The sequence below is a fragment of the Phacochoerus africanus genome, chromosome 11 (assembly GCF_016906955.1).
Source record: "Phacochoerus africanus isolate WHEZ1 chromosome 11, ROS_Pafr_v1, whole genome shotgun sequence".
In the NCBI taxonomy this organism is placed as follows: Eukaryota; Metazoa; Chordata; class Mammalia; order Artiodactyla; family Suidae; genus Phacochoerus; species Phacochoerus africanus.
In genome coordinates this window covers 131823797-131847622 of record NC_062554.1, presented here as the reverse complement: position 1 = coordinate 131847622, position 23826 = coordinate 131823797, and the positions used below count along the sequence as shown (strand labels likewise).

Here is a 23826-nt window from a genome sequence, read left to right as displayed (position 1 = left end):
TCATTGTGTTTTTCAGACATAATGCTGTTGCACACTTTCATAGATGGCAGTGAAGGGTAAACATAACTTTTATGTGCACCAGGGAACCAAAAAAATGCATGCGATTCACTTCATTGCAATATGCGCTTTAGTGCGATGGTTTGGAACTGAACCTGTGGCATCCTGACGTCTGCCTGTGTGGCCTCTACTTGTCTTCAGAGCTGTTGAAGGCACCGTCAGGGTGTCCACTCAGTGTAGCCCGTCTCGGTCTATCCCCTGGGGCATCGGATAGACGTGTATTTGAGGAAACCTCCGCCGTGTGTTGGTTGCATCAGGCTCCGTGCGAAGCAGGTGTTAGGGACCCTCTCCTGCCCGCTGCTCACTCTCTGCTTGTTGTGCTTGTCAAGGTCGCTCACCTGCCGTCAGTGGTTCTGGATCCCCAGGACGGCTCCTCTGCTCTGCCCGCGGAAGAGATCGCCTTCCCCGGAGACTGAGTGAGGTCTGGCTCTGACACTCAAGGGTTCTTCTCTCCTTCTGCCTTTGCAGCGAGGCTGGTATGAGACGGAGAACGAGTACTACTTGCTGCAGTTCACGCTGACGGTCCGCTGCCTGTACTACACCAGCTTCAGCCTCGAGTTGTGCTGGCAGCAGCTGCCTGCCGAGCGCGCCTTCTACTCCTTCCCCTGGATGGTGGCCTACGTCTTCTACTACCCCGTCTTCCACAACGGGCCCATCCTCAGCTTCCCGGAGTTCCTCACGCAGGTAGAGCCCCTTGGGGGCCGGATGGCTCTTTCTGCGGATAAAGCTTCTGTCCTTGTGGCTGGGTCATCCGTGGGTGCCCACGGATGCAAAGCCCACGTCGTTGTCCTGGTGTCTGATGATCAATGAAGTGCCTCAAGGCCAGCGTGTCTCTTGTGCATCTGGACTGAGGGACGTCCCACCCAGGTCCTCAGGGGGCGTGGCCCCAGGGTGAAGGGCGGGGCCCAGCCAGGAGCTTGAGGGTAGGCAGCCCCGGCAGGCGGTGTCAGAGCAGGAAAACTAGATTCTCACGGTGTGGCTTGGAAAGTAGGAGGAGAAACTGGCTAAGCTGTTGGTTGACCAGTCGTAGGTGGCCCGTTCTTTTCACAAACTGCTTATGAATCGTTCTGTGGTGGCCCAGGGATTGTTCAGGACAACCTGGAGGGGATGACGGTGGGGTTGGAGATGGTTTGGAGGATACAGTGTGCTTTCGGGCCTGGGCACCTGTTTCCGCCCAGCCGTGTGGTGATGCTGCTGCTAGAGGTTGAGAACCATGATCTTAATTTCCTTGGAAGAGAGGGGGATGGAGTGGGGATGGGGTAGGCCCGGGGTAGGGTGGGTTCAGGTCCTCCAAGTTCGTCTCTTTTTTACAACCTCCTGGCCATTGTGAGGGCTGCACCTGCCGCACATGGAGGTTCCCAGGCTAGGGGTCAAATCGGAGCTATAGCTGCTGGCCTACACCACAGCCACAGCCATGCAGAATCTGAGCTGCCTCTGTGACCTACACCCCAGCTCACGGCAACACTGGATCTTTAACCCACTGAGCGAGGCCAGGGATCGAACCTGCATCCTCCTGGATACTAGCTGGGTTCATTAACCACTGAGCCATGATGGGAACTCCGCCATTGTGAGTTTTGAATTCTTTCTACCACTGCAGTCAGGAACTTTGGGACTGAGCATCCACAGGCAGACCCCTCCCCTCTCTTGAAGACAGTTGCTGATTCTCAGAGAAGCATAGCCCAAACCCATTAAGAGAAAACAAATGACTTTCCTAACTGCCTCTTTTCCATTAAGGAGCTTAGCCCTGTGGGATCTGTACGTTGTTGGTGGGCATATCATCATCCTTTTTAGTTCCTGTCTCCTCCTTTCCGACTGTACCCTGTTAGCTCTTGAGACAAGGCGAGTGGATGGTCGCAGGGTCCTGTGTCTATTACGGAGAAGCAGGTTTGGAGGTCATTGCCTACCTAAATCCTTAGCCAAAGGCTTTTGTTCTCCCGAGTTTGAGTCTGGGGAAATGAAAGGGTTAACATCCCTGTGGGGACGCAGGTGTGGTGACTCCAGGTTGCATTGGGTCTTCTCTCTAGCCCTTTTATCCCTTTCAAAATGATAGCACTTTCCAAAAGCAGGGGACACAAAAAGGCAAATTGAAACCTTTCTCTGTGGTCTGCGAAGAGTCACAGAAAAGTCATCTAGAAGAGGCAGAATGTTTAATAAGCCACAGAGCAATGAGAATAGGCCAGGTACTTTCTGCTGTGGCTGGGGGGTGCCTGTGGGGGGGGGCACTTACCTCCTATGAGAAAAATGGATCTAAAATGGGAGTCCTTATACTGGGAAGCTAGTCCAATAGTGAAAGAACTGCTTCAGAGAGCCTGGGAAAGGGAGGGCCGGAAGAAAGCCCACTGGAAGAGCTTGTAAGCCAGACTTGTTCTGAATGAGCGTTTGTGTGAATGGACAAATGTAGTAGGAACCGGTGATACTAGAATTCAGGGCTCTTAGATGGATTCTCAGGTCACTGCTCACCAATCAGAAAGCGCAGAAGAAGATTCTGCCACCAGGGGGCAGCAGAGCCTCATCGTGGAAACCGACTGAAGCCGGCAGACCACGGTGTTGCTAAAATGATAGAATTATGTCCACCGTGGGAGAATGTTATCTTTCACCCAATTTTTTTTAATGTGTAAATTTACATACTGAAGATGAAGGACATATAGAAGAGGTGACTCTGTAATGTATGGCATGTGATATTTGTGCAGATCCATCACGAACAGGGAAGCCTTTGCATGTCAACAGGCCTCCGTGCCTTAACTTGAAGGCCATCTCTGATGGCATTGGAGTTTCAGGAGTACGGCCTCGTTTATTTTTCTCCCAGGGTCCTGTGGAATTGAGACTGAGCCGGGCGAGGTGGGGGGAGGGGGCGGGGGAGGTCTTGGGAAAGGTGGGAAATGCCGTTTATTTGCCGAGCTTGGTGCCTGGGGCAGGTGGAATTGTGTACTGAGGAGCTGCTGTGGGGGACGCCGGTGAGCCTGCATGTGGTAGCACCCGGCGAAGAACCAGTGTTCAAACAGGGAACTCGGTTGGTGGTTAAAAGCCCAATCCTATAGCTACAGGGTTTGAATGCCTGCTCTGCTTTGGCCTGAGAGCGTTTGGTGAGTTAAGCTTGCTTTGTTGGTGATTCAGTTTCCTTATCAGTGACATGGGAAACCAATATCATCTCCCTCCTAGGATTGTTATGAGAATGAAATGAGTTCGTGTCGGTCATGTGGCGTGGCATGTAAATACTGTGAAGTGCTAACTGTTACTGCTGCTGTTCTTATTGTGAGCCCAGAGTGGGTGGTATCTGTTGGAGGAGGTTTATCGAAAGGATGTAATTGGGAGTTTCTGTCATGACTCAGCGGGAACAAACCCGGCTGGTATCCATGAGGATGCGGGTTCGATCCCTGGCCTCGCTCAGTGGGTTAAGGATCTGGCGTTGCCACGAGCTGTGGTGTAGGTCACAGACATGGCTCAGGTCCTGTGTGGCTCTGGCTGTGGCGTAGGCTGGCAGCTGCAGCTCTGATTCGACCCCTAGCCTGGGAACCTCTGTATGCTGTGGGTGTGGCCCTAAAAAAGAAAGAAAGGAAGGAAGGGTGGAGGGAGGGAGGAGGGAAAAGAAAGGGAGAGAAAGAAGGAAAACGGAGGGATGTGATGCCTGGTTGGCCCATAGCTGGACCCCAGCCATCCGAGGCTCCTCACCCCTCCCCGCCCAGCACTGCCATGCTAGGAGCCATTTCCAGGACATGGCGACACTGGCTGAGCCAGCCGAGGCCTCTGTATACACGTTAAGACTCTGGCCGGTGGGTGTGGAGATCTCCTCACCTTGCAGCTCCCAAGACAAGTCTCAGATGTAAGTTCCCTTCTGTATTAAACCTGCACCTGCCGCCTGGAGTAACCTGCCTGTTTTTTCTGCTTCTCCATGCCCTTCGCAGGTGGGGACCACTTTCAGATTTCACCTGGGAAGCTCCCGAGGGTGAAAACTCACATAAGTTAATGCCAGAACTGAGGCCCTGGGTGTCCAGGCTGTAGGTAAGGGCAGTAGCCAGGGATTCTGGGCAGGACGCTGGGCAGGGGCCATCCTTGGCCTCAGAGGAGGCCCGCATGCTGGTTCCATCTCTTTGGGGGAGAGATGGAGGCAGTTGCTGCAGGTACAGGGGCGGGCGCAGCCCTGAGTGACCAGGGCCGGCAGTCAGTATCCCAGATAAACCACTCAGGATGTGGGGTGGGCTCTGGAACTAGAGGGCACCTGGAATGACACTGACTGAACTAAGTCAGTCCAACTGAGCACTTACTCCGAACCAGGCTTTACATGTTCTAACCCATTTCATCCTAGCAACAACCCTAGGGGTTAGACACAGATGGTAACATGAAGGCCAAGAGAGGCTGATGGAGGGCACCTTGGGGCCGAAGGAGTAAAGACTGGAGCCTTGTCTCCAGCTTGGTGAGCCTCGCAGGTGTAGAGGATGCAGTGTGGCCGGGTGGACGGGCGGGCCTGCAGGCTCAAGCTGGCCAGCCCAGGTCCCAGCGCCGTGGCAGCTACACCAAGGCAGGCCCCCCTCTCACTGTTCTAGCAGAGACCACTGGGTGCCACTGGCCTTGGTCTGGATGCCTAGGGCGGAGCAGTGAGGGTCTGATTCGGGAATGACCTGCTAGGAGTGGGGGTGTGGTTCGTGAGCTCGGGCTGGAGAGAAAGTCCCCCATGACAAAGGAATGAGACTTGAGACTCGGGCTGTAGTGCCCTGGACCCAAGGGCGGAGGCTGGAGCCAGGGCAGCACAGCTGAACAGTTCCCTCGGGGGAAAGCTTCTGTTTGGTGCCCGGTACCATGTGTCCTGTTCGGGTGGGAAGAGGAACCTTTCATCTCTGAGAGCTGTGGTCTTGAATCACTAGAATAGCTTCACAAAGCTTTGATATTCCTTTTTATGCAATTTGCATGAAGTGAGGTTTTAAGATATAATGTGTTCTAAAATGCACTTTGCAGATGAGTTACTATGTGTTTTTCAGTGGAGGCTTAACTAAAAATTCCCATTGGTGGCAGTTTCCCATGGTCTTAAGGCTGGCACACCCCTAGCTTTGAAATATTTCTCAAATGAAACGCTTGGCATGCAGAGGTGGTGTAATGAGCAGCCCTGCTCATTAGGTGAGCTGAGTACAGCCTGTCTTTACTACCTGCTGGATCGACAAGGGACAAAGCTGAGTTTTTTAAATAAAAGGGAGTCAACAAGATGGAAGGCACACTTGCGCTGTAATAATGACGCAACTCTAAAGAGAGACTCATAGCCATTTTTTTTTCAAAATAAAAGCAAATAGAATGAAAAGTTAGATTGTTTTCCTTCTGCTGTGTTTCCTTGTGCAATTAAGGAATGGATGTTCTTTTGCTCTGGGTGAGGAGGCATCCAGCATCAGAGAGGGAGCATCACAGAGAGGAGTCCAGCCCTTCTGGCCCTGTGGTGACACATAATTATGCCTTATTAAACCTGGCGAGGAGATTGGCCCTGGGGAAAGTGGGTAAGTCATTATTGGCAAACCAGGCAGCCACAAAATGCACCTTGTGTTTCTTCTTCATTAGAGATATTCGTGTCATTTTAGAGTCTGCATTGTTTGGGGAAGGAAGGGAGGGCCTTTATCCTGACCTTGACATGGGTTGCCTGGAGCTGACTGGACAGACTTCGTTTCCTGATTGCCTGGTGTGGTGGTTTGTTCTGATCCCACAGTGGCTCCCCTCCTGTCTAGCTGCTTCTCCCCGTGCTGAGATGGGGCTGTAACCCAGGAAGGCTCTGAGGCCTCAGGTCTGTCTTTGGGGGATCTGAGCTTGGGGTTAGGCATCTGCTCAGGGACCTGCAGGCTATGTGCATCGTTGCTTCTTTAGAAGCTGGAGACAGTTGTGCAAAGATCGTCTTTTGTCAACACTGCTTTTGAGGTGGTTATCACATTCGGCCAGGGACTCTGCTTTCCACCAAGAGGCTGGCACTAAGAAAGGGCCCATCCATTGGGTTGGGATGGTTTTAGGCGCCTCTTCGTGTCCTAGCCTCACCAGTTGCCTTGGTGCAAAATGTTCTAGCCTGCACAGACTGATGGACACTAATCGTTTCTTCATTTGCTGGTGGTCGTTCGGTCAACATGATTAGCTTTAGAGAGCTGGAAGAAGGTTGAGAATGAGCAAAAGGGAACTCGGTTTGTAGCTAAGAAAGTCTACGAGTGAGGAAGGTAGGAGAAAAAAAGAATGGGGTGCACACGGAGGAGAGAGAATACTTGGCTCATAGAGGATGCTGGGCCTCCCGGGAGGCCCTGCGAGGAGGCATCCTTTAGAAGAAGGTGCAGAAACAGAGGGCTTGCCTTGGCAGCTGCCAGGACCATAGTATTCACAGTATTGTAAAGTGACACTACTCCCTCCCCGTCCCCCAGCTTACAGAACAGAATAATTGTTAAAAATAACTGAAGAATCTTCCCATCCAAAAATTACCACCCCTGCTGCCATTTTGGTGTCTATCTCTCTAGCCTGTCATTATTTATGCATAGTGACCAAAAATAGTCCTCCTGGCTGTGTAAGATGGCGGCACACCCAAGCTTTTAACCGAGCCCCGGTCCCCTGCAGTTGGACAGTTGGGTTATTTCCTTCTCAGTTAAATGATGCAGGCCTGAGGGATCGGGCAGGTGGAGGTCTCTCACGGAGGATTTAGCCATCCGCTGGCTTGCTGTTGCTCTGTGCTAGACTTTGTAGGGTCTCACAGAGCAGACGTGCCTGAGGTGAGGATGAAGCCGAAGACCTCCCTCAGGTATGCCTGGAAAGGAAAGAGCCTGCGCTGGGTCCCTGCAGTGCAGCTGTAATTGCAGCAAGCTCTGATCCACACAAGACGGCAAATCCCCAGCATGCCCCACCTTCCTTCCTGGATGACCTTCCCAGCTAGTGCTTCCCCTGTCAAACCTGGTCAGGTGGAGCCTTCAAAGCAGTTGCTTTTGTTTCTTAACAAATATCTTTCTGAGGTGAACTAAAGAAAATGAAAGGAAAAAAGAAATTCTTGTTAACTTGATCAGTTTACATAAAAACGTTAAACCAGGAGCTCCCGCTGTGGCCCAGTGGGATCGGCGGCAGCGTCTTGAGAGCACTGCGATGAGGGTTCAATCCCTGGCGCCGCACAGGGGGTTAGGGATACAGCTCTGGTGAAGCTGTGGCATAGGGCTCAACTGTGGCTCTGATCTGATCCCTGGCCCAGGAGCTCCATATGCTGCAGGGTGGCCAAAAATGACCAAAAAAGGTTAAACCAACAGCTTTCCTTGGCGTAGCTAGCCAAGCAGATGGCAAAAGGGGGGAAAGCCACTTATGCAGATGTTTGCAGTTTCACTGCACTGGTCAGAACGTCTTGGTCTGGCTTCTTGCTCCAAGAGGACCCTGTGAGACAGTGGTAGGATATATGCTCAAGAATGGAACAAAAATAGATTACTTGGAGTGAAGCTCTCCCACCACCTCTGAGGGAGGCGGCCTTGTGCCTCAAGGGTTGGAAGAGAGGAGGAGGTAAGAAGCACCTCAGAATCATCTTTCCGGTTTATGTAGTGTCTTGAGCCCTAGTTGTCCAATGTTGAGTCAAGTCCATATCCTCTGCCAGCTGTTGTTTGCAGGTGCGACGTCATAATTTGTGCGTTCACTTCACTTCTGCATTTCAGGGCAGGCTTCGGTCTGTTAACGTCATGTCAGTGTAAGATGCGGAAAATGCACACACATCTCTTGTTTTTCTGCGTTTGTCTGGGGTGTGCCAGGAACCGCCCTCCATCCTGGGTTTTTGCAGGCCTGCTGCTGGGGGGGGAAGGGGTGCACGACCTTCTTGGTTTGGGGCACTGGGCTAGCGTGCGGGACAGAGTTTTCTGGCTTGGACATGACTTCTTTTTTAAACTTTTTATTGAAATGTAGTTAATTTACAGTGTCGTGTTGGATTCAGGTATACCGCAAAGTGGTTCATGTGTGCACACATACCTACCTATTCTTCTGTAGATTCTTCTCCGTCATAGGTTATTATCGGTTATGGATCATGACCAAATATTGAGTATAGTTCCCTGTGCTATTCAGTAGGTCATTGGTTGTTTCTCTCGCTCTCTCTCTTGCTCTATATATATCTATATATTTGTATATCTGTTAATCCCAAACTCCTAATTTATCCCTCCCCTATTCCCCTTTGTAACCATAAGTTTATTTCCTATGTCTGTGAATCTCTGTCTTGTAAATAAGTTCATTTGTATTGGGTTTTTTTTTTGATTCCACGTATAAGTGGTATCACATGGTATTTGTCAGACATGATTTTTTTTTTTTTTAACCCAAGAACATTGAGTGTTCCCACCAAACCAACCCTCTGTCTCGAGATACAGCAGTACCAAAGGTTTATAAAAATGCTGTCTAGGGGACTCTGAAAAGTTTTAAAAATGGAGGTGCTATCGAATGACTTCTTTTGTTTCCACTTTAGATGCAGCCGCGGGAGCAGGGCTCGCTGAAGGACAGCTTTTCCATCCTTGTCCGGGGGCTGGGCCGCCTCCTCTTCTACTGGTGGCTGGTGGAGCTGATGGTTCATCTCATGTACACGCATGCCATCTGCAGCAGCGCCCCCCTCCTGAGCGCCGTCTCGTGCTGGACCTTGGGTGAGTGTGGGAATCACTGGCAGTGGAGCAAGCATCACAAGGTGGCTTCAGAGCTAGGCTGGACCCGGGGCAGCCAGGGGTGTGGCTGCGTCGAGCAGATCTTCCTTCTTGTATCCTTGCTCCTCCCTTGGGGCTGAGATGACACGTGCCTGAGGTGGCCGATGGAGGGGAGGGCCAGGCTCGGTGGTCTGGGAGCCGAGGATGGTAGCAATTCCTCTTCATAGGAGAATCTTACCAAGCTCTGCTGGGTCTGCATCTTCCTGCTGTGTCAGCAGAGCACCTGACAGGACAGGGCAATTGAGGCTGGGTGCGCCCTTTGAGTCCCTGCCAAGAGGTAACGCAGAGCAAGTTCCGCAGCAGCCCTTGCTTTTGTGCATGATACAAAGCAGAGCGTGAGCTTTTGAGTCAGATAGATAGAGGGTTTTTTTTTTTTTTAATTGAAATGTAGTTGATTGACAGTGTTATGTTAGTTTCAGGTGTACAGCAAAGTGATCCGGTTATTTTTATATTTATATATTCTCGCTCAGATTCTTTCCCCTTAGAGTTTATTACAAAATATTGAATACAGTGCCCTGATATGCAGTAGATCCTTATTGTTTATCTAATTTGAGAATTACCTGAGGATTTACCCTTGAGGGGGATTTGATAACTGGCAGTGACTCTTGACACCATGGAATAGAGTAGTGTTGAGTTGTGGTTAAGTGTCATTTGTAGCACAACTTAAAATTACATGTATACATTTATATATTTGCTTTGTAGGGCCTTGGGGGGGGGCATGTGGAAGTTCCCGCGCTAGGGACCGAATCCGAGCTGCAGCTGCTGGCCTACACCACAGCCATAGCAACTCAGGATCCGAGCCGCGTCTGCGACCTACACCACAGCTCACAGCAATGCCAGATCCTTAACCCACTGAGCCAGGCCAGGGATCGGACCCACAACCTCATGGTTCCCAGTCAGATTGGTTTCTGCTGCGCCGCAACGGGAACTCCACAGCGCTGGATTCTTAACCCACTGAGTGAGGCAGGGGATCAAACCCTGGTCCTCATTGGTACTAGTTAGATTTGTTACCACTGAGCCACAATGGGAACTCCTGGTTTTTTTTTTTTAATTGCAGTATAGTTGATACTATTATAAACAATGTTATGTTAGTGTCAGGTGTGCCGAAAAGTGATTCAGGTACATAATCCCAGACTTCTAATGCATCCCTCCCCCTTTCTCCTTGGGGAACCACAGGGTTGTTTTCTGTGTCTGTGGGTCTGTTTCTGTTTGGTAGATAAGTTCATTTGAATCATATTTTTAGATTCCGCATATAAGTGATATCATATGATATTTGTTTTTGTCTGGTTTACTTCATATAATCCCTAGGTCTACCCATGTGGCTGCAGTGTCATTATTTCATTCTTTTTATGGCTGAAGAGTATTCTGTTGTGTGTATGTATATGTGTGTGTGTATCTGTATCTATCTATCTCCTATCTCTATATCCGTATCTATCTATATCTTCTTTATCCCTTCACCCTTCACAGACAAAGATAAGAACCTCTGGTCCATAGACAAACAAAGGTTTGAACAAAGGTTAGAGGCTCCTGGGCAACCTTTGGCAGCTTGCTACAACTCTCTGTGTCTTCACCTGTCAAGTAAGCAGACTCACCTTTGCAGGGTTATTTTGAGGGTTGAACGAAACCATGCGAGTGAAGGGTTTTCCTCCTCAAATGTCTGGCAGATGGAATTAACAGTGTGAGCTTATGTTGGCCCCTCTGCTGGCCCCTTTTTTCTTGTCTTCCCGTTTCTTTATATCTGCAAATAAGCGGGCTGGAGGTCTTATTTCCTGAGCAGGACACAGTCTCTCCCAGTCCAGGACTTTTCTGCGGAGAAGTCATGGTTCTTTATTCCTCTGGCCCAAACAGCAGGGAACATGTCCCTTTTCTACATAAAACCTCATTTCCTTGTTTGCGCGCCTTCCAAGAGCTCCCGGGAAGCTGAAGTCAGCCCCGCGCTCTGACCTCCAGCCTGTAGCTCCAGTGGGAAATGTGTGATCTTCCGGCCAGATTAAGCTGCTCCCTGCCGAGGGCAAGAGTAATAGCCTGACTCCTTATCTGTTTGGTGATTTATAGATTTAAAAAAAAATCTTGATTGCCCTTGTTATCGCTTATGCTCAATCAGAATTTTTTCAAGGAAGATGCCTTTTAGGATTGGAAAAATGCCGAGCTGTTTTAATGACAGTCTCTTCTTCCTGAACAAAATCTTTTTTAGTAGGTGAGGGTAACTCATAATCTAAGGCTTTAATGATACACTTAGACAAACCAAATAGGGTGAAGTGATGGCTTATGCTAAAGCATATCACAGTGATCCTGCATCCGAATTAAGAGATGGTATCAGTTCAGGCGATTTTTAACTATGAAAACTGGAAAGCAAAATCAAAGTGGGGCTTGCAGCTATTTCTCCTAAGGTCAGCACTAAGGGTGCTAAATTCTTGACTTAGAAAATTCACCCGTGAACCATTTGGGTACCAACCACAAAGCTTAAGAAGGAACCAGAATCCTAGAGCCCCTTGTCTGTACCTGCAATCCCATCGCCTCCTTTCCTCCTTCCATGACGAGAACCTGACTTGGGGGTTTATCATTCCCTGTTTATACTTTCTTTTTCTAAATGATTAATTTATCTTTAGGGCCATTTTGTTTTTATTTTTTGTCTTTTTTGTTATAATTGGTTTACAGTGTTCTGTCAGTTTTGTGCTGTACAGCGAAGTGACCCAGTTGTGTGTGTGTGTGTGTGTGTGTGTGTGTGTGTGTGTATGTACATACATTCTTTTTCTCACCTTACCCTCGATCAGGTTCCATCACAAGAGCCATTTTAGGTTTGTAACAAAATTGAGAGCAAGCTTCAGAGATCCCCTGACCCACACATACACAGCCTCCCCCCCATCTCCATGCCCACCACAGTGGGACATTTGTTACAACTGACGAACCCACAGTGACCCATCTTTATCACCCAGAGTCCGTCATTTACATTAGGATTTGTTCAGTGTTGTATGGTCTGTGGGTTTTGACAGATGTGTAATGACATGTATCTACCACTATGATATCGTACAGAGTCGTTTCAGTGAAAAAACTAAAAAATCCTCTGTTTTCCATTAATGCTTCTCTCCCCTTTAATCCCTGGCAACCATGCATCTTTTTACCACCTCCATAGTTTTACCGTTTCCAGAATGTTTTATAGTTGGAATCATACAGTAGTTAGCTTTTTCAGATTGACCTCTTTCCCTTAATGATGTGCATTTAAGGTTCCTCCATGTCTTTTTATGGCTTGATCGCTCACTTGCTTTTAGTGCTGAATAATACTGCATTGTCTGGATGGACCACAGTTGATTTATGTATCCATTTGCCTACTGAAGTACATCTCAGTTGACTCTAAATTTCGCAATTGTGAATAAATTTGCTGCAAACATCCATGTGCAGGATTTTATGTAGACATAAGTTTTCAGCATCTTTGAATAAATACCAAGGAGTGCAATTGCTAGATTATATAGTAAGAATGTGTTTATTTTCATAAGAAACTGCCAAACTGGCTTTCTCAAACCGGCTCCCCCCCCCCCCAAAGTGATAGTGCAAAATGTATCATTTTGCCTCTTAATCAGCAGTGAATGAGTGCCTGTTGCTCCACAGACTTGCCAGTATTTGGTGTTGTCAGTGTTTTGGATTTTTGGCTATTCTAACAGCTGTGTAGTAATGTCTCATTGCTGTTTTAATTTGCAATTCCCCAGTAACATATGATGTGCAATGTCTTTTTATCTGCTTATTTGCTTTCTATATGTCTTCTTTGGTGAGCTGCCGCTGCAGGTCTCTGCCCATTTTTTAATTGGATTGTTCATTTTTTTTTATTGCTGAATTTCAACGGTTCTTTGTATGTTTAAGATGTGTCGTTTATCTAATTGCCTTTTGCAAATATTTTCTCCCAGTCTGTGACTTTTCATACTCGCAGATGGCAGTTTCCTTAACAAAAACGAAAGGTTTTAATTTTAATGTAGTTCAGCTTATCAAAGATTTCTTTCATGGATTGTGCCTTAGTTGTTGTATCTAAAAAGTCACCCCCACACCCCAGGTCACCTGGGTTTTCTCCCGTGTTATAAGAGTTTTACACTTGTGTATTACACGTTTCAGTCCATGATCTCTTATGAGTTAATTTTTGCGAAGGATGTCAGGTCTATATCCACAGACCTGAATTTCTTTCAGCACCATTTGTTAAAAAGACAGTCTTTGCTCCATTATATTACCTTTGCTTCTCTGTCGAAGATCAGTTGGCTGTATTTGTATTTATGAGCCTATTTGGGGCTCTCTATTCTGTTCCTTCGATCTTTTTATTTATTCTTTCACCAGGATCACACTGTCCGGATTAATGCAGCTTTAAAGTAAGTCTTGAAGTCAGATAAGAGGCAGTCCTCTGACTTTTTCTTCTTTTCCAATGTCGTGTTGGTTATTCTGGGTCTTTTACCTCTTCATATAAACTTTAGAATCAGTTTTTCAATATCCACAAAATAACTTGCTAGGATTTTGATCTGGACTACATTGAACCTATAGAGGAAGTGTGGAAGAATTGATACCTTAAGTCTTTCTATACATGAGCATGGCTATCTCTTGATAAATAAATAAATTAATTAATTAATTTATGGCCGCACCTGCGGCATATGGAAGTTCCCAGGCTAGGGGTCGAATCAGAGCTGCAGCTGCTGGCCTACACCACAGCCACAGCAGTGCCAGATCCCAGCCTCCTCCACAGCTCATGGCAATGTCAGATCCTTAACCCACTGAACGGGGCCAGGGATTGAACGTGCATCCTCATGGATACGAGTTGGGTTGGTTATCTCTGAGCCACGACGGGAACTCCTATCTCTTCATTTGTTTAGTGATTCTTTGATTTCTTTCTTCACACTTTTATAGTTTTCCTCATATATAACTTGTTCACATTTTGTTATACCTACATTCTTTGGGGGGTGCTAACTGTAAATGGTATTGTGTTTTTGGTTTCAAATTCCACCTGTTTATTGTTGGTAAATAGGAAAGCAGTTGACTTTAATATATTAACCTTGTTTTGTGCAACCTTGCTAAAATTTCTTCTTAGTCCCAGGAGATTTTTTGTTGTTGTTGTTTTTGGTTCTTTTAGGATTTTCTACATAGACAGTCATTTCATCTGCAAACAAAAGTAATTTCTTCCTTCCCAAAGTATATGCTTTTTATTTCATTTTCTTCTTTTATTGTGTAAGCTAGGACTTCCAGTATGATATTGAAAAGGAGTGGTGAGAGGGGAAATCTTTGCCTTTTCCTTGATTCTCACCGCTAAGTGTGATGTTTTTTTATTTGGTCTGAAACTAGAAATCTGTTTTCTCACCATTAAGTATCATCGTAGCTGCAGGTTTTATGTAGATGCTTTTTATCAAGCTGAGGAAGTTCCTTTCTATTCTTAGTTTGCTGGGAGGTTTTATCATGAATGGGTGTTAGATTTTGACAAATGCCTCTTTCTTGTATTTATTGATGTTACGTGTTTTCTTTCTTCTCTAGCTTGTTGATGGGATAGAGTCCGTCACTGAGTTTCAGGTATTTGACCAGCCTTTTACATAGGTCTCATTTTTCATGGTGTATAATTGTTTTTATACATTGATGGATTTGATTTGCTAATATTTTGTTTAGGGTTTTGCATCTTTGTTCATGAGAGAGATTGGTCTGTGGTTTTCTTGTACTGCTTTTGTCTGATTTTGGTATTAGGATAATGCCGGCATCATAGAATGAGTTAGGAAGTATTCCCTCTTTCTTCTGAAAGAAATGATAGAATATTGGCATAATTACTTACTGGAGTATTTTCTGTTTTGGAAGTTTATCAACTATTGATTCCATTTCTTTAATAGGTATTATCCTGTTCATATTGTCTGTTTCTTCTTGTGTGAGTTGACAAATTGTATCTTTCAAGGAATTTGTCCATTTCATCTAAGGTATTGAATTTGTGGGCTTAAGTTTGTCCATGGGCTCTGTACTGCACTCCCCTTTTTCATTCTGGTATTAGCACTGTTTTCTTTCTTTCTTTTTTTTTTTTCCTTGGTTAATCCGGCTAGAAACTTACTTATTTTACTGATCTTTTCAAAGAACGAGCTTTTTGTTTTGTTGATTTTTTAAAAAGATTGGTTTCATATTTTAAATTAGACTTCTGCAGTAATTTTTATTATTCTGCTTGCTTTGGATTTAATTTGCTCTTCTTTCTAGTTTCCTAAGGTGGAAGCTTAGATTATTGATTTTAGGTATTTCTTCTTTTCTAATATGTGCATTCGATGTTATCAATTTCTCTTCAAGCTCTGCTTTTGCTGCATTCCACACATTTTGATAAGTCGTATTTTTATTGTTATTAATACAAAGTGTGTTTTAATTTTCTGGAGATGTCTCCTTTCATTGATGTGTTATTTAGAAGTGTTTTGTTTGATCTCTAAGTATTTTGAGATTTCTTGGCTGTTTATTGTCAATTTCTAATTTAGTTCCATTTTGTCCGAGAGCAGTTTTCTGTTCTCTTAAATTTATTGACATATGTTTTATGGCCAGAATGTAGCTGTCTTGGTGAATGTTCCCTGTGAGTTTGAGAAGGATGCGTATTCTGTTGTTAGATAAAATCGTCTGGAGATGTCAGTTATATTCAGCTGAGTGATGGTACACTGCTAAGTACAACCATGTCTTTACTGATCTGATGGCTGCCGGATCTCCCCATTTCTGATAGAGGGATGTTGAAATCTCCAATTAGGTATAGCGAATTCATCTGTTTCTCTTCGCTTTTCTATCAGTTTTTGCCTCACGAATTTTGTCCTTTTGTTGTTATGCATAAACATATTAAGATTTATTATGACTTTTTTGGAGAAGTGACCTATTTTATTTTATGTATTTATTTTTTTAGGGCTGCACCCTCGGCATATGGAAGTTCCCAGGCTAGGGGTCCAATCAGAGCTGTAGCCGCCAGCCTACGCCAGAGCCACAGCAATGCCAGATCCGAGCCATCTCTGACCTATACCACAGCTCACGGCAACACCGGATCCTTAACCCACTGAGTGAGGCCAGGGATTGAACCTGCCACCTCATGGTTTCTAGTTGGATTCGTTAACCACTGAGCCATGAAAGGAACTCTCGACCAGTATCATTTTCCTTCTCTCTGAAGAACTTCTTTTACCATTTCTTACGGGTAAAGTGTACTGGAAACAAATTCCACCATTTTTGCTTGTCTGAGGAAGTCTATTTCTCATTCACTTTTGAAGGATAATTTCATAGGATACAGAATTTTAGTGTTTTTTTCCCCGTCAACACTTTAAACATTTTCCTCTATTCTCTTCTTGCTTGCATGGTTTCTAGGAGAAGTTACAAGTATTTCTTATCGTTATTTCTCTATATATTAGGTGTTTCCTACCCTCACCCCCACTGCTTCTTTCAATTTTTTTTCTTTATCTTTGATTTTCTGCAGTTTGAATAGATATACATGGGTATATTTTGAGGGCATTTATCCTACTTGGGATTCTCTGAGCTTAGAATTTTTTTTTTTTTTTTGACGTCGGACATTAATTTTGGGAATTCTTAGTCATTACTGAATCAAAGATTGCTTCTGCCCTTTTCCTTCTGGTCGTCTCATTACCTGTGTGTCACACATTTTGTAGTTGTCCCACAGTTCTTGGGTACCTCATTCTGTATTTTTTCCCCTTTGGTCTTTTTCTTTCTGTTTGCTTTTCAAGTTTAGAAGTTTTTATTGACAGATTCTCAAGCTCCGAGATTCTTTCCTCGGCTGTATGCGGTCTACTGATAAGCATTCTTTATTTCTCTTACATTGCAGTTTTGAGCTCTAGCATTTCTTTTTGATTCTTAGAATTTCCTTATCTCTACCTACATTATCCATCTGTCTTGCATGTTGTCTGTTTTTTTCTGTTAAAACTCTTAGTACAGGAGTTCTCTTTGTGACTCAGCAGGTTAAGAACTTGACTAGTGTCTATGAGGATGTGGGTTCAATCCCTGCCCTTGCTCAGTGGGTTAAGGATCTGGCATTGCTGCAAGCTACAGTGTAGGTTGCAGATGTGGCTCGGACCTGATCTGGTGTTGCTGGTGGTTGTGGCTTTGGCTGGAGGCCACAGCTCTGATTCGACCCCTAGCCTGGGAACTTTCATATGCCACAGGTGCAGCTGTAAAAAGAAAAAAAAAAAAAACCTCTTAGTATATTAACTATAGTTGTTTTAGATTCCCAATTTGATAATTTCTATATTCCTGCCATATCTGGGTCTGCTGCTTTCTCTGTGGGTCTTTTTTTTTTTTTTGACTTTTAGTATGTACCTTGTAATTTTTTTCTTGAAAAATGGACATGGTGTCTGGGTAAAGGAACTTCAGTATAAGATGTTGGGAGAAGGAAAGTGTTCTTTAGTTTTATGATTGTGTCTCAGTCTTTCAGTGAGCCTATGCCCCTGTGATATGAACTGCACAAATGTGTCTATTTTTTTTCCCAACCCTTTTATTTAGTATAGAATGACGTGTGTGTGTGTGTGTGTGTGTGTGTGTGTGTATGGGGGTACTAGAGTTGAGTAGTTGAGTATTTTTCTTCTGTTCACGTGGAAGACAAGAGCAGACTAGAGTTGGGCGTTTTCCTTCTTCCAGGTTGGTTGGGATCTGATAAAATACCAATAGATTAGGGTCTGATAAAATAGTTTGTTCTGAAGGCAGTTCCTGTTAAGAACAGATGGACAGGGTTGAGGGGGAAGCGTTGTGGCTGCAGCAAACAAAGATCCTGCTTGGTATGGGTTACTCTGGTATACTCAGGGAATGTAAGCTGTAAGTAGAGACAGATGTAGAGTCGAAGATACAGTGAGAGATTCTGTCAGAAATGCATGAAGGGGTTTTATTTTGGAGAGCTTGTAGATGGTGCTGAGGAGAATTTGTTCTACCTTTTAGGCGATAGGGATCCATGGATGTATTTACGTATTTTGGGTATTTTAAATACCCAAAGAGTGAAAACCAGAAAGCTTATAAGCAGAGAGGAAACAGGATTAGATTTGGGGTTTAGAAACATTCTGCTTGCAGTGAAGAATATGCATCACAGTGGAGTAAAACTGGAAATAGGAAAACCTGTTAGAAAATGATCCATCTCTTTCACTCAACAAGGATTACAGAGCCAGGCAGTGTTTTACATGATGGACTATTAAAGAAAATCAGGATCAAGGTGCTGAGGACTTGGATGAAGCAAGGAGGTTGGAGAAAAATGGACCGATGAGAGAGAGCGAGGTACAGTCAGTAGGATTTGCTCATCAATGAGACAGGGAGGATGAGAGAGGGAAGGATCTAAGGAATTTTCAATTTTAGAGTTTAGGTGATGTCTGACATGTCCTTTCACCAAGAGCAGGGAATATAGGAAGACTAGTAACAAGTTTTAGGGAAGAAGAAGGAGCCCAGTTTTTGGCAAGTTGTATTTAAAATGGAATATCCAGGTGGAGACCTCTCTGCTACAGTTAGATGGGACCTGGAGCTCAGGAGAGAAACGGGATGGAGACAGACTTTCGAAAGCCATTGAGTGTATGGGATAAGTCAAGTCCATGGGAGCAAAGAGATTTCCTAGAAAAATGTGGAGCATGAGAATAAAGGAGCGCCAAGTATGGAACTTGAGGGAATGCCAACATCTAACAGGCAGGAAGAAAAGGAAGAGCCAGCAACAAATGAGAAGGAAATTAATAAACAAAGTATAGAGTATAGTGAAGGTTTCAAGAAGAAAGGAAGGCTCGATTTATCAGAAGTTGGAGAGAGGCCAAGCAAAAAGGCCCTGAAGAGAGTCTGTTTTATTTTGCAAGTCATTGTTGACTTTGGCCACGGTTGACTTTTTTCACTGTTGACTTGGTCATTTTTAAAGAATATAAACAAAGGCTATAGAATAATAAAGAAGTGAGAAAATAGAGACAGTAGCTAATATGCTGCTTTAATTGTGTTAAACGATAATGCCTCATGTCCCCTTGTCAAAGAAGCTCAGATGGCCTTGCAGTGGCACAGCCCGTTGAGTCTGGCCTGCTTCTTGCTTCCTTGCGGCAGACCTGCCCTCCCTTCTCGGGGTTTCCCTTTGTCCAGGCTGCCATGGCATTGGAGTAGAGCATGACAAGCGTCCCCTTTCTTGCCAGTGCACAGGATTTCTTCAGCTTTAGGGTTTGGGGGCTAATCCCTTTTGGGATGTTCAGAGAGGGAAAGAAAATAAACATCAGGGAATATTAGGCTTACAAAGGTACTTCAGCCCTGGTCTTCAGTTTCTGATTTCCTTCTGAGATAGTAAAGAGGTATTTTTATTTTTTAATTGTCACTTTAATTTTTTTGGTGGAAGGGTTCTCTGTTCTTCTGTGATGGCCTTTTTTTTTTTTTTTCCATCATAAAGTTGCAGTTCAGTGCGAGGCATCAGCACAGACAGTAAAAGATGCCTCTGTCTCCTATGCAAGAAGATATACAACTGGGCTTTCATTTCCAAGGATCCCAGGACGGAGTAATGTTCCACCTTGCTCAGAGATGACTCCGTAGAGTGAAAGCTGATTTAGAGAGGGAATTATGCCATTACCTTTGGTGTCTGTCTCCCTCAGTGCTCACTGAAGAACAGTGCACTGCACAGGTGCTTAAGGAATACCTCATGTACATGCTCAGGTGAAGAAAAGACGTTTTATAAGAACTCTGCCTAGTGAATGTGAGTGACTAGACATTCAAGCCAGTGATCAATCCAAGATTTTTCATGAGGTGCCTAAAGGAAGTCATCCGAAAAGTGATGACTACAGGTTGAAGTGATGAGATGGTGGGGTAGGAGGACATGGAGCTCGCCTCCCCCCCTGAAAACAACAAAACACCTACACGTGGAGCATTTCTCACTGAACACTAACTGTAGACTGGCAGAAGGACTCTTGTACAACCAAGGCTTTAAGAAAAGTCTACATGGAGTGGGGTAGGAAAGGAATAGAAAGATATCCCATTTTTATGGATTAGAAAAGATAATTTTACTTTTTTTTCTTTTTTTAGGGCTGCTCCTGCAGCATATGGAAGTTCCCACACTAGGGGTTGAAGCCAGCCTATGCCACAGCTGCAGCAACACAGAACCTGAGCCATGTCTGTGACCTTTACCACAGCTCACAGCAACTCTGGATCCTTTACCCACTGAGTGAGGCCAGGGATTGAACCTGCAACCTCCTGGTTACTAATTGGATTGTTTCCACTGTGCCACAATGGGAACTCCTAGAAAAGATAATATTTTTAAAATGCCCATGTCACCCAAAGCAATCTACAGATTTAATGCAACTCCTGTCAAGATATCCATGACATTTTCCACAGGACTAGAACAAATAATCCTAAAATGTATTTAGAATGACACAAAGACCCTGAATTGCCAAAGCAATCTTGGGAAAAGAGTATAAAGCTGGAACTATCATGCTTCCTGAATTAACTACAGAGCTACAGTAATTAAAACAGAATGGTACTGGCACCAAAATAGACATATAGATCAATGGAACAGAATAGAAAGCCCAGAAATAAACCTGCATACTTATTGTCAATTAATCTATGACAAATGAGGCAAGAATATACAATGTGAAAAGACTATCTCTTCAATAGTGGTGATGGGAAAACAGTAGAGCTACATGTAAAAGAATGAAATTGGACCATTTTCTCATACCATGTATAAAAAATAAATTGAAGTGAATTAAAGACCTAAATGTCAGACCAAAAACCATAAGGCTACTAGAAGAAAACATAGGTGGAAGACTCTTTGATGTGAATAATAGCGAAAAAATTTTTTGGATCTGTCTCCTAAGGCAAAAGAAACAAAAGCTAAAATAAGCAATTGGGATCTAATTAAATTTAAAAGGTTTTTTATATCAAATTGACAAAACCATCTATTAAATGGGAGAAAGTATTTGCAAATGATATGACTGATAAGGAATTAATGTAAAAAATATGTAAGCATCTCCTACACCTCAATATCAGAAACAACTTGTTTAAAAAAATGGGCAGAAGGCCTGAATAGACATTATTTTTCCAAAGAAGATATACAGATGGCCAGTAGCACATACTCAAAATAACTGATCATCAGAGAAATGCAGATCAAAACTATGATGAGACATGACCTCACACCAGTCAGAATGGTTATCATCAAAAAGCCTACAAAGAGCAAATATTGGGGTGGATGTGGAGAAAAGGGAACCCTTGTACACTGTTGGTGGGAATGTGAGTTGGTGTAGCTGCTATGAAGAGTGTGGACGTTCCTTAAAACTAGAAATGGTGTTACCATATGATCCAGCAATCCCACTCCTGCGTGTGTATCTTAAGAAAACGAAAATGCTAATTCAGAAAGGTGTATGTATCCTAAGCAACACCATGTACAGTAGCCAAGATAGAGAAGCAATCTAAATTCCATCAACTGATGAATGAAGATGTTCTTTATATATGCTTATTTATATGTTTATGGCTAATATTCTACTGTATGTTATATATGTATGTATATTATAATATTTGTATATCCTGTGTGTGTGTGTGTGTGTGTGTATATATATATATGTATGTATGTATACATGTATCCCAGTAGAACATTAGCTATAAACAAATGTAGTTTTGTCATTTGTAACAACATGGATGGACCTAGAGGGTATTATGCTTAGTGCAATAAGTCAGACAGAGAAAGAGAAAAACTCTCTTTCTTGTCACTTATTTGTGGAATCTAAAAAATGAAATGAATTTGTATAAGCAAACAGAAGCAGACTCCCAGATACAACGAACAAACCAGTGGCTACTAGTTGGGAGAGGGAAGAGGGGAGGGGCAAGAGAGGGGCAGGGAATTAAGAGATACAGACTACTAAGTATAAAATAAATAAGCCGCAAAGACATACTGCACAAGCGCAGGAGAATGTAGCCTTCACTTTATAATAACGTTAATTGGAGTATAATCTAAGAAATTATTGAATCACCGTGTTGTATACCTGAAAGAAATATAATACTGTGAATCAACTATACTTCAGTTTAAAGAAGCAATGACTGCAAAGTGAGCAGAAAGCAGGATGTAAGTAGAGGTGGTTTACTATAGGATTCATTTGTTTGGGTTAATCCAACGAAGGTATTCACAGACTCTGCGGAAGGTATTACATCTTCTCCTGGTGGGATGGAAAAACCCTGACTGGCTGGGTTATCAGGGCTCAAGTGCTGCGCCTTGTAGTTAGGAGGCCTTGGGAACTCCATGGCAACCGGTGACCTGCGTTTTTCTTTCCTTCCCTTTAAGGCTCTCCTAGAGACGTCAAAATAAAATTTTCTTCCCGTTTCTTTTATCCCTTCTCAGGGATTTGTTGATTTCTTTTCCCTTCTCCTTCAATTTCCGACGCGGCCTAGAGCTGCTATAATCAGCTTCTCAGGTGGAGATCAGACTCCAGGAAGATCTGCCACCTGAGCAAAGAGTGGACAGAGCTCCAGGGGCTCTGGTTGGTGCCCTTGTCAGGGTTGTGCCCACCCCCATGGGGCTACCTTTACCCCTGGGGGGGCTATTCTAGCATCGCCATAGACACATCTTACTGGGAGAACAACTTTAGGAAAGACCAACATTGTAATGAAAGCAGGGCCTGTATCTTCACTTGCTAATGATAGACTTTAGTTCATAGATCTGGGAGCAAGGATAGGGATTCTTCCAGTTCTTTCCTCAGTAACTCAGAGGATAACGGCAGGTGGATTTGGGGTCCACTTGGAGTACTGGCAAACAAACTCAGGCCCAAAGTCCCTTTTGCCGCATTTGTACCTACTCTGATTCATGGACCAGAAGAGCATTTGGGGTTCGTACATATCACTGTTAGCTGAGAGACCGTGTTCAGTGACTCCCCCCGCGGCCCCGATTCTGGTTATTTTACTTTCTCTGGGAACACAGTTACCCTGGTAAATGACCTCATCTCTTTAGGGAATGCTAGAAAGGAGACATGAGTTAAAGTGTGTACTTGTGCTATGGTTGTAGAATTTTCTTCCCTTATAGCAACTTCCTCCCACTTCATTCAAGGGCTCTGTGACTTGACTCAGGTCTTGGATTCGGTTGAAGAGCTATAAATGTCACGGTGGCTCAGGGCACATCTCTGGTCACTAAGACTTGACCTTTTTCCCCCAGCTCTGCATACAGTGAAGACAGTGGTGGGGATAATAGGAATAGCGGTAGCTCGAGCCCTTGTTCTCTGCCAGATACTCCTGAAGACCTTCGCGTTTCGCAACAGACAGAATCTTCACAGCAACCCTAAGAGCAGGTAACAGCTTCACACCTATAAACGGACACAGAGCTGTTCAGGAAGTGAAGCAGTTTGTCTAAAGGGAGGGTGAGAGTCCCCATTTATTGAAAGTCCAGGGTCCTTGGAGTTCCTGTCAGGACTCAAGCGAAAATGAATCTGACTAGCATCCATGAGGACGAAGGTTCAATCCCTGGCCTCGATCAGTGGGTTAAGGATCCAGCGTTGCCCTGAGCTGTGCTGCAGGTCACAGGTGCGGCTGGGATCTGGCATTGCTGTGACTGTGGTGCAGGCCAGTGGCTCCAGCTCGGATTCGACGCCTAGCCTGGGAACCTCCACATGCCATGGATACAGCCCTAAAAAGCAAAAGCAAAAACAAACAACCCCCCACCCAAAACCCAGGGTCCTATGGCCAGTTACGCTTCACCAAATGTGCCTGTGGGTCCGAGCATTGTGATTACCAAGCTGGGCACATGCCTAACAGTAGTGATCGTGCCCACTTTGCCTTGGGGGTAAACGCTGCTGTTTTGTCTTTATCTCTTAACGTTGTCTCTGCATTGAAATGTGGAATCTGATGGTCCGCAAGCAGCATCCCCAGCTCACAGAGAATGGCTTTGGCTGCCCACTTCCGAGATGCTTGTGCTCCCTCGCTCATGAAGATCTCAAAGTCTTGGTCAAGGGCTCTCTTGGGAACACAGAGGGTGAGTTAACAGGTCACACATGATAAGTCTACCGAACATTCTTATCTCCTGAAATGATGCTATTACTTCCTTTATGGTTGCCTGAAGAATTTCTGGCATCTCCGTCCCATAAGTATGGGCAGTTGTGGTGGCAGGGTGTCTAAACCCTCAGCCAGCCCCATTCCCGGCTACCCCCCCTGGCATACAGAATCCTGAAAGGCTGGAAAGCACGCCCGTATC

The 23826-nt window shown here is 44.8% G+C and overlaps 1 protein-coding gene across 7 annotated transcripts in view; it reads left to right on the top strand.

Moving 5' to 3' along the window:
- HHAT (hedgehog acyltransferase) overlaps positions 1-23826 on the top strand; it is a 316237-nt gene that overhangs the window by 80338 nt on the left and 212073 nt on the right. For 6 of the 7 annotated variants that reach the window (XR_007130843.1, XM_047753082.1, XM_047753081.1 and 3 more), the window contains 2 exons: positions 526-741; positions 8480-8651. Coding sequence is in view for 6 of the 7 variants with exons in the window: in XM_047753082.1 (XP_047609038.1) it covers positions 526-741; positions 8480-8651 (388 nt within the window). In the remaining variant the exon portion in view is untranslated. The remainder of the gene's footprint in view (positions 1-525; positions 742-8479; positions 8652-23826) is intronic. The other variant, XM_047753083.1, reaches the window with a different exon arrangement.